General features: G+C 36.4%; 1 protein-coding gene across 2 annotated transcripts; it reads right to left on the reverse strand.

Moving 5' to 3' along the window:
- Window positions 1-1,443: 1,443 nt before the first annotated feature.
- On the reverse strand, window positions 1,444-10,935 carry LOC116174321 (ataxin-3-like). 2 transcript variants are annotated; one of them, XM_031492222.1, is made up of 3 exons: window positions 5,638-5,942; window positions 5,442-5,582; window positions 1,444-2,494 (listed from the first exon to the last, which is right to left on the reverse strand). In XM_031492222.1, the coding sequence occupies exons 2-3, from the start codon at window positions 5,475-5,477 to the stop codon at window positions 1,661-1,663; spliced, it is 870 nt and encodes a 289-aa protein (XP_031348082.1). In that variant the 5' UTR covers window positions 5,478-5,582; window positions 5,638-5,942; the 3' UTR covers window positions 1,444-1,660. The 2 variants fall into 2 exon arrangements, with proteins under 2 accessions (XP_031348082.1, XP_031348083.1); XM_031492223.1 differs by lacking the exons at window positions 5,442-5,582; window positions 5,638-5,942 and adding an exon at window positions 10,681-10,935.
- Window positions 10,936-10,963: the final 28 nt, after the last annotated feature.

The following is a 10,963-nucleotide window of genomic DNA, read 5'->3' on the forward strand; positions in this document are numbered from 1 at the left end:
TTTCGACACAGTCCAAAATGGCTTGGCTACACCAGTATACTCGTACCACCGACCATGACTTGCCTTGGGAACCGCTGGTATAGAAGATAATGAAGAATAGGTATTTAACGCTTTCCATACTACTCGGCTGCTATAAGGATCGTTTATAAGCCACAAAAGTGTAAAATTATGGAACGTAAAAAACGGTTTATTGGTTTTTTACAATAACTTTTTTAGTAATAAACGCAGAAAAAATTCCTTCCTTGGTGCAAGCCTCGGCACCATAACGAACCAAATAGCGAAAAAAGTAGAAAAATAGCTCTTAAGATAAAGAACTAGTGGCGTCTCATAGAACGAGCGGACGGACGGACAAAGTGGCCACAATAGCGCATTTTTTTTGTGGAAATGCGCTAAAAAGGTCTTTCAGGTAGGATAGGATTAACGCAGTGCTGTATTGGAGGGTATATACGCGGATACGTTTAAAAGTAGTTTTTCTTTTGTTTATATGGAAATGACATTTCGTTAAATACGCAAATATACGGTCGTACCTATATTCTTTAGGTCGATTACTTTAGACGTGTTTTTACTGTTACGGTAGCTTCTGGCGTCTATGGAGTTCTCAGGCGGTTTCTAGCATCCCACTCCCCAGTATAACACCTTTGTGGCTCTTGCCACATCGATAGTGCACGCGAATTCCTTTGGGCTTTGTTCAAGTAATGAATAAACAACGCTTTGGGAAATATTACAAAAGTTTAAAATCATTCTTAAGAAGTAGTGTATAGTTTCGAAACAGACACCTGCGTATGTGTGTATTGGTAACTTGTGTTAAGGGCAGGCGTCGGTTTAACCGGGGGTTATGGAATGAGCACCTTTTTCATATTTGCGTTGTTCGTACAGATATAAAGACAAGTTAAAAAGTCCTTATACAACTGCTTTCGTAAATATTAAAGTTGTCATTGCGCATGCGCAAAACCAAATTTTAAGACCGATGTTAGATTTGCTTGTATACCAAGTGCCTATGTGTTAAATTTCATTTAAATGCTTCAGTAAATAAGTTGGCATTGCGCATGCGCAAAACCCTGAAACTCACATACCCAGGCGATGTCCTTAACCATATTTTAGTTATAATTAGCAGTCCATGTACTATATGGTCTAAGGTTAAACCACATCACACAACGTACGTCACAGATATAACCTCAAACACGGCTACCCAGAGAAAGCAGTTGCCGAAATACGCTGCTGCAGCGCTAGTTGAGCGAGTCGTTCACCAGACATTTTAGGTCGTCTGGTGAACGGGCCCATTCAATTTCTACATATGTTTGGGCTCATTTGAAACTGTTGACAGTCCTAGTGCCTTGTGTGCTTTTGTACTATTCTTGTCAAATGCAACATTGCTTAGCATTGAACTGTAGAAAAAAATTGTAAGTTCTCATCTGGTTAATTATGTAATGCATAAACCAGGAATACACAAACATAACAAATTTATTAATAAGTTGAAAAAGAGAGAATAGTTATATAATAAATTAGTGTTTCATATTATGTACAAATTTACTTAACTAGGGGAATATATACAATCTTCCAAGTATAATAAATATAAAACAGGTATATACAAAAACCCCACGTCTGTAATAAACTCCTATTATAGTTAGTAAGATAACACGCACACGCATTCGATTCTCCACTACGATTCTAAATTTTGTTGTCTAGCGAGATATGCTAATCTTCTATTTCTAATTTCATCAGGATCACAGGGACTCGATGGTGTCGAGGGCGTTCGCGACTTACACTCTAGGCTCATTTGTATCGCCTTGCGCAGTTGGGCTTCCTCGTCGTCCTCTTGCTCAGTCGGGGGAGTCTCACAAAGACTGAATTGCAGAGCCTTTTCTAATTCGTCCGAGTCATCGTTTAAACTCAACTTGATGGCATTTTGAAGGTCCTGGTCGTACTCATCCGTAACTGTTTGCACAGGGATCACTCTTCGATTGATCGATTGGACCGGTCGCATTCTTAATACTTGATCGGCATCACAGTCGGGTAATTGTCCGAAAACAACGAATATTGAGTAACCGTCATTTCTTAACTGAGCCAGAATTAGCGATAAATGCGTATTCGAAATTAATTCGGGCATCGGAAGTAGAGAATTTAAATTAAACCACTGATCGCCAATCCGTCGAATTGTAAACCAGTGATCTTTGTGATTACATATGAAGGCTTGCATTGTTGTTGGATCTGTTTGTACTCTTGAATCTGTACTCAAATAAGGCACGAGTTCTAGTCCCCACACCTCTAAAGCACTACTAATTACTTGAATAGAAAAATAACCGCTATCGTCCATGTTGCCCGACGCCTGCTGAAGAAATCTTTGATACTCTTCACTTTCTTCGCCACACTCCGCCATACATATCCGTTCCTCTTCATCCAGCCGCTGTGCCAGTGTGCTCAGATCCACAGGTGTGAAATAGGCTCCTTGAAGAAGCGCGTTTAGACAATGTTGTGCGCAAAGTGAACCCTCTTGCTGCAAGCAATCGAGAAAATCAAATTAAAAAGTAACGCCACATAAATATGTATTCAACTTATTCAATTATGTCAAAATAGCGATTTATAATTAAATCCATGTAGGTGAGTGAGCAAATTGGAGGCCAATTACATAGCTGAAATAGTGTCGTAAATCAGTTTGGTTTGTCAGTCAATTAAAAATTATTAGTTTTTAATCAAGTAACACTTTAATGGTTTTAATTACACAACATGTGCCAAAATAGTTCTAATTTGGTACCGTTAAAACAGTGTTAAATTCATCTTTAACGTAGATAAAATGTTATCCAATTGTTGAAAGTTAAGTACCTACTTACAACCAGGGTCTAAAAATTGGCAAATCCGTACATAGGGATTTCCACCCTCTAATAAGGTTCCAAAGCAAGAAGAAAAAAAGATGTTCAAGCATGGTCAACCACAGATGAACTCTTACTTTTCATAGATGCCTATAAAAAGCGTTTTTAGTAGACCAAAACTTCACATGTAAAAAACATAATCACTTGATGGCATATAGTACGCATAATTGCCCGGAGGATATTGTTGTATCTGTGTAAGAATATTGCGTCTATTACCCCATTGAATACACTGCTGTTCATTTAGAAGTAGGCATAGGCATTCTCGTGTATTGTTTTTCCTAATGTCTCTACTTTTAAAAGACAAAATCTCTTCTGAAGAACGTCTAATTTTATGCAACCAAAATAACTAATGCACATGCATTCTGTACTGCCATTGTGGATTTTACAATTATTGCATTTACATTCCAAACGCTTAATGCAAACATATATTTCTGTCAATAGCCTAGCTTTTTAGATAGGTTGACTGGTAGGTAGGTACTTCTGAAAGCAACAGTAAAGAGTAGTATGGTGTTAAGTTATGATGAAGAGATATTTCTATTTCCCTTAAGTTTCTTATGGGATTCTCTTCCACAAAAATTAAAACGTTCAGTTTCACATCCTTCGTTAAAACTCAGGGTGGCTTATTGTACATCGCATTTAAACAACCACTAAGTTTAAAGTGATTAACAATTTTTCTTTTTGTCTGAACACAAGACGCCTTTGTACATATTTCACAGAAAATAACGCTTCTTAACCTGTTACCGGCACTATCAATTTTTTCTTCAGGTGAACGAATGAAAATTCAAATATAGAAGCCAAAGCAATAACATTCAAATTAATTATTATGACATTATCTTCATTCTTGTTTTAAGAAGTTATTTTGGTTGCATAAAATTAGGCACCCTTCAGAAGAGATTTTGTCATTTGAAAAGGGAAAATAATGCACGCAAATCCCTATGTCTACTTCTAAATGAATATCACTGTATATAATTTATCTGCATTATTTTTGCATATGGAATTATCTGCAAGCATTATTTGTATTAAAAACGTCTGTAGATAATACACTATTTTTTTTAATTTTTGGTCATTATTTCTGAGTGGGTGGAGTTTCAGCCAAGGCTGCTCTATTAACCGAACCCACATACCTTTACAAATATCCATGCCCGAATCCGGATTCAAACCAAGGATCCCTAGTACTGCAGTCGAGCTTCAATGCAACAGAGTACACTTGGTAGATTATCCACATACGCGTTTACTGAATACCTACGTCACAGGTATACGCAAACAACAGATGCTAACCTTACGCATTTCATGGGTAACACATTTAGGTATACTCAAAAGCGCCCTCTCTTGAGCAGCTGAATAAACATGTACCGTTTGTAACTGTAAAATAACGCTTATAGATTTATGCATTAAATAGATTGTCGCTGCAATTTAAAGCGAATAATTGTGCAATTAAACAATGATACCTCAAATTACCTCCTATCATATCATATCACTGCAATAATACCAATAAATAAGGAATTCGAATTGTGCAAACTTTAGCGCTTTACATTTTTTCTTATGTCTCACGGACTTGAAGATGTGGCGGCTTGGCTTAAGTACCTGGACCAAGAGGAGTCAAGCTCATTAAGAAACCCTAAGCCCAAGATGAAACAGCTTACGCTAATGGGAAGTCTTAGGAGGTGAATGCAGTGTTAATACCACAAGGGTCACGATGATGAGTCGAGCTGTTGAGGCGTATAGCCCCATCAGCTTCAGCTCGTTCCTGTTAGAGGTGCCTGTAACCGCGTTTGCAGATAACCCCTCTACAGCGATCGGCTGGACTAAGTTCCATGTTGAGGAGCCCGAAGATAACGGCAAGGAGTTAGTCACAGTGATGACTAAAAGAGGGTGCCCTCAAAAGTAGGTACTATCGCCCTTCAATGGTGGCGCTATGGCATTGGGCAGCACGACATTAGGACGCGGAGATGCACCATGCTAACACAAAAAGGATCTATATGCAAGGGTATGCAGACGACCTGACCATAGTAATATCTAGTAAATATGATAGTGGTAACTGCAAAACTTTATATATCCTACAGTGTGTGCACCAGTGAGTGGATAGTGCCGGATTATTGGGTGGGTCAGCTGAGTCGCTAACCGTAAGACTACTAGGTGTGCCAGACTGTCTAGCGCCGTATTACAGAGTGCCTACTATAATTATACCGGACGATTCAAATGAACTGAAGGCAGTTTGAATTTCCCGCAAAACTTTTATTTATAATGTTGGTAACATATCAAATGTCATTTATTTAAAAGCAGTGGTGGATCAATTTAATGAATCACTAAACAATAATCACAATTAATTAATTAAAGAAAATTAATTTATTAAGCACAGTTTTTAACTCTCCGGTTCATAATTTCAAATATTCATTCTAACATTGTCCGGGGGATAGCCATGTTAACTAACCGAACACCACCTATGCTTCCTCAATGAAACCTTATATGAAAACTTTCCAATACCTTCGTGCGAAGTTTTGTGTCACTAATGATCGAAAACCTGTAGATAATAATAACAAATAGAGATGTTATCGGTCACAATGTTGTACCCACCAGGTTGATTAGATAATTTGCAAATTGATGCAACATTCTCTTTCATTGAATTGCAGTAAACACAACCAAGTGGAATATGAGCATCTTCTAAACGTATGTGCCTTTAGAATCAAAGGAATCAAAAGCCATCCCCTTTAAAACCTAAAAAAAAATAAGGTTACATGATCCTTATAAAGTATTTTCTCTATGTACCTACCTTTCAAAAATGTGGCAGATGCAAAGACCTTTAAAAAGAACTGTTTGCTTTAAAACGCATGGCTCGCCGTACGTAGATAACAAAATTAAAATTCGCATAAAACGCTGCCAATGGATGGCGATTACTGCATAAATAAACTACTTTCTAAACATGTTTGTCAATGCCTTAAGCAAAAAACACTAAATATTTTAAGCGCCAAATTTAAACTGTCCTAAGCTATTGTGGATCACTTGGTTTATCACATTTTTCAAAATTTTGAAATGACATGTTTCTACCGCCAGCCATTTTTATTGATTGGTATCGACTGCGGAAGTTATCATGGATACAATAAAAACTACCTTTTTAAAAACAGTACAAAATAAGGATTTCATTGATTTTCATGGCTAAGATTTTAAAAAATATATTGGTTTTGTGCATTTTTACCTTTTTTCTATCTTACATGGGTAGTAAGACATAACATCACAAATAGTCAAACTTTTCGTTCTCACCCTGTATCTCAGAAACCGGCGCGTGTGACGCAGTTCAGTTGAAGCTGGACAGCGGTGGTAAGGGTCACTGGTTCGAATCAATGAATAAATGTATCGTGGGTTTGGTTGGTAGAGCAGCCTTGGCTGAAACCCCGCCCACTCAAAAGAAAAGGCAGAAACAAATAAAGAAATAAAAATAAAGATAGAATGATTCTGCTTGTTGTAGGTATTAAAATTTTCACAAAAGGGTGGCGAAAACCGCCGCAAGTTTCTATCTTTAAAAACAACTGACATACACTGGACACACTACAATCTCAACCATACTTTGTATCATAAAAGGAGCATGATTGAAAAACTAAAGAATAAACAGTTTTTTTAACCAAGAAACTAGGAGGTAATGTAATGTTTGGGATTTTTCGAGAAATACCTTGGGTGAAATTAGATAAGGAGAAAGAAAAAGTAAAACGAGAACGTAAAAAGTTTAGAAAAAAGATTAGGGGTGATAGGATTTTTTTCTCATGCATAGGTGGTTAACGTTATGATGCGAAATTTTGATTTTGACTAGGGAATGTGTGATCGTGTCCGAATATCAAACGCAAATTCTGGAGAATGGGGGAAATTAATGGTAAATTGAACAAAAAAAAAAGTATAATTCCAATGATCTGTTTGGTATGCAAAGGGATGTGTATATGAAATTTAGTGTTGTTGCTCAATTTAAGGGGGAATAATGTTATGCAAACAATTTCAATGTGGAGGTTGATGTTTGGTCAAGACGCCTGAATTAATAACGGGTCACTAACTGATAGTTAAATTTTTCTCTCTAATTATTTAATTACTCTGGTAGGGTTTTACGTTTAAAAACAAAATGATTATTGCGTTTCTAGTTGTATCCAAGTAGTTTGTTGTTCTTTGTAAAAGATTAATTCCTAGAATTGTTAGATGTAGGACAATTTATCGTTTATTTTGTTATCAATTTTACTTTGTTAAGTCATGTAAACGATAGTTTTTATTACTTTTGTTAAAAGGTTGACGTAATTCATTAGGGATAAGAATGCGTTTTAATGCGCAAAAACTGCGTGTTGTTATCCAAGATCAAAGAATTCAGTGTCAAAATTTGGATACGTAACATAAGAAGGGCCGAGAAACGAATGCGGGATTGGCTGTTGTGTTGCTAAGTGTCCGATAATTGGAGGAAGATTTTCGAATTTTGGAAAAGTGAGAGCCCTACTGAGGTATTCTGTACTACTTATTATAGATGACAAATTATGAGAGAGTAAAATTTACACAGGTGTCTAGCGTAGTGTGTACTTCTGTAGTATGATCTTTGTTTCATATAAATAAATCAAGTATAACTGTTTAAATTTTTAAAATGTTAACCCTTTTTGACCACTTTACAACCGCCGTGCCTTCTACGAAATTGCTGCCAGACGCTCAGATATGTTACTAACATTTACATAACTATCTTATATCCAAATATGTATCAACAATAATAATTAAACTATTTCAAGAAATGTGCCACTAGCTCTCCTACTAATGGGCATCAAAAATGAGTGGCGGTTGAGTCTCCTTTGGAAGTTCAAGTTAAGTACAATTTCACCTGTAAACAAAAATTCCAAAGGTGACGCGACAGCAACTCATTTTTGATCGCTCGTTATCCCTTTGTTCTGTATTTTAAAAAACGGTGTGACTAGCCTCCCGGCTCCGGTATTCATACGAATCCCGGTTGTACTATGACATCACCAGCGACAACCGGGATTATTATAAATCCCGGCTGACAACTTGGCGCGATGTTTGTGATTGTTTACACGTGGGTTTTACGTGCAGTACGATCCAGTACTTAAACCGTTGTTGTGATATATTCAAAATTGGAAAAAAGTTCCATAGCTATTCGGAAGTGGAAAGTTTCCTGAAAGCTTATGAGGAACTAACCTTCAAAAAAAATTCTGGAAACGTAATAATAATAAATTATAATAAATATATATTCATCCTGTAAGACAAACAAAGTGTATAGGACAAGTCAATTAAACACAAAAGACAAACATTTGAAATTTAAGTAACATTTAACTTATGAAATCTTCCACAGAATAAAATAAATTCACGTCTTATTGCTTCTTCACGCATATCACGGCCAACTAGAGAAGCATTGAAATATGTAGAGCTAAAATTTTGCTGTATTTATGGAGGCCTTAAATTCAGACCGTCCGGTAGTTGGCAAAGAGATACAAAGACTTTTAAGAAAGAACAATTACGCCCTGCGCACGTGGCGTTACGAGTTACCACAGACGGAAGAGATCTGGAAATGAGAAGCGTTTCGGAAAGCTACAACCATGACAGAAGTATGGTACAGTTTCAAAACCTACCCCATCAAAAAAAATTGAGTAGTAAAGACAAAGAGAATGTGGAAGAACTGAACAATAATAATTAATATCTACCCAGTTCACACTGATGGACTGTTAATATAATTCGTATATATACAGTGTGTAAAGCGATGGGGTATACAAGAGGGAATTTTTTTTTAATATTGATTTCTGACAAAAATTTATTCTTCATGATATTTTTTGCTTGCTTTGAAAGTACCAATAACGTTTCGATTGTTTGTGGTTTGATAGCAATAAGCCGCGTACAGACCGGATTCCAACGCCAAGCCAACGAATCCAAGCACATGTGACGTTGACGTTTGTCGTTGGAAACGATTGGAATGCCCTCGTCCACACCAAAATTTAAGATTTGAGTTGGACTTGGTGGGACCGTGTTGGGTAAAGTTCGGTAACCGGTGCCGCTAGTCTGTCAAACAATGGCAAGCGACGAGGACGAGATAACAACACCATTTAAAAATAGGAGTTTGTATAGTGGCAGTGACTTACTAGAGGAACTTCAAAATGAAGATGGTGGACATTTTAAAAAGGCAGACAAACGACTAAAAACTAAAATCGCGACAAATCCTGTCCAGACCACATCAAATTTCCCTTTGAAGTACCGCTCACCGAGCGAGCGCAATCGAACGCCAACAGCGCCGTTGGAAGCGGTTGGAAACCGTTGGCTCGCGCGGTACACACCAATCCGAACACCTCCAAATCTGTAACCACATGTGCCTTGGCTTGCGTTGGAAACTCGGTCTGTACGCGCCTATACGCTATTTTGATTATAATGTAGAATAACTTTCAATAAAAAAAATTAATTTTATTATTTTTCCAGATTTCTATAAATAAATTTTAGATTATCGAAACGTTATTGGTACTTTCAAAGCAAGCAAAAAATATCATGAAGGATAAATTTTTTTCATAAATCAATATTTAAAAAAAATTCCCTCTTGTATACCCCATCGCTTTACACACTGTACATATATATAATTGTTCAGAATTTATTATATTTTTCTAGTTGTAGGTACGATTAAAATATTTACCAATTTTGAATAAATATTATACTCCTATTAAGTTCCTACGTATTTAAGTGTATAATGCTATCAACTCTTATCTTGAATATTTAAATAACTTACTCCGCCGGGATTTATAATAAATCCCGGGACGTCACTAGCGTGATGTCATAGTAAAACCGCGATTCGTATGAATACCGGAGCCGGGAGGCTAGTCACACCGTTTAAAAAAAGAGTGAGATACTTTTGAAAAAAAAAGTATTTGGCAACCTTGCAATGTCAAAAAATGGTTTAATTCATTTTTTCAAAATTAAAGTCAAATTCTCGAATCTGTAGGTCAGTCACACGACAATGGAAAATGATCAGATGAAGTCACTCTAGCATCTGCTCATCCGGGACATCACCTGCGTGAACACTGTTCCACATCATGCGAAGTTCAGGCATGGATATTTGTAAATGTATAGTGGGTGGAGTTGGTAGAGCAGCCCTGGCTGAAACCCCGCCCACTCAAAAATAAAGGCAAAATAAAATAAATATTCCGGCCTAAAATCTTTCTTCTTTATTGCCCTAGCCTTGGTCCTAGCTTTTGACATGTTTATCCAGTGCAGCATGAAAACATAATTAGTTTTTGAAGCCTCATAGCAGAGTCTGGAGACATGCATGGTGAATCTTTCCTCTTTCAAGGAATATCCTCGGCCTCGTCCTCGGCCATCCAATATGGAAATATCGCCCACTACAGGGGTATCCCTCAAGTCGTCCAGGAATGGACCAAAATATTCTCTTTTCATAACTTTTTTCCCTTTATGTAAATGACTGATTGTCTATTGCAGTTCATTATAGTTATACTATAATCGGCTAATTGTAGATTACATAAAGTACCTTTCTTTTCTACAATGCCACATACATCTTTGATGAAAATGCAAACGAGTCCTACAAAATGCATCTGGCACTGATGCAATTTCTAATTATCATCGATACCAAACAATCGATTGCTAGTCCACCCTTTTGGCCCCCCATTTCAATACAGAATTGTGTAGCAATCCGTACATGATATAAAGTATCGTGCTCATTGTGTACAAAACCACACTGTAGAAATTGTATTATTTTTACATCAACACGTAATTATTGAGTCATCTACAAAAGCATGTAATGAATATACAAAAATGTAAATAAGGTAAATTAAAGGTTAGAAAATATACCTACTTTTTCGTGAAAAATAGTCTCCATTTTTGAACACAAACCGTTAACTTTTCGATTTCGATTGCACTTTAAAAGAGAAAAGTGTCGGAAAAATTAAATATTAACGAAAAACCAAAATACTCGAACAATCATGTCAAAGTTTGTCACAACGAGAAAACTTCAAGTTATTTGGGATTAGAGAATTTTATTTTGGTGTTGCGCATTTCAAAATTTTATTATTACTTTCAATTATGTAAATATTGTATATAGAAAAAGTAAGTAATTTATCTGTTTTAAGATTTAAATT

Source organism: Photinus pyralis, unplaced genomic scaffold (assembly GCF_008802855.1).
Source record: "Photinus pyralis isolate 1611_PpyrPB1 unplaced genomic scaffold, Ppyr1.3 Ppyr1.4_LG6, whole genome shotgun sequence".
NCBI classification, from domain to species: Eukaryota; Metazoa; Arthropoda; class Insecta; order Coleoptera; family Lampyridae; genus Photinus; species Photinus pyralis.

Bases quoted from the DNA above. Each gene is read 5' to 3' on its own strand.
- LOC116174321 (XM_031492222.1), bottom strand. From the start codon at position 5,477: ATGTTGCATCAATTTGCAAATTATCTAATCAACCTG. The intron at 2,495-5,441 runs GTGGGTACAACA...GATTGCTTGCAG, and splicing joins CAAATTATCTAATCAACCTG to CAAGAGGGTTCACTTTGCGC.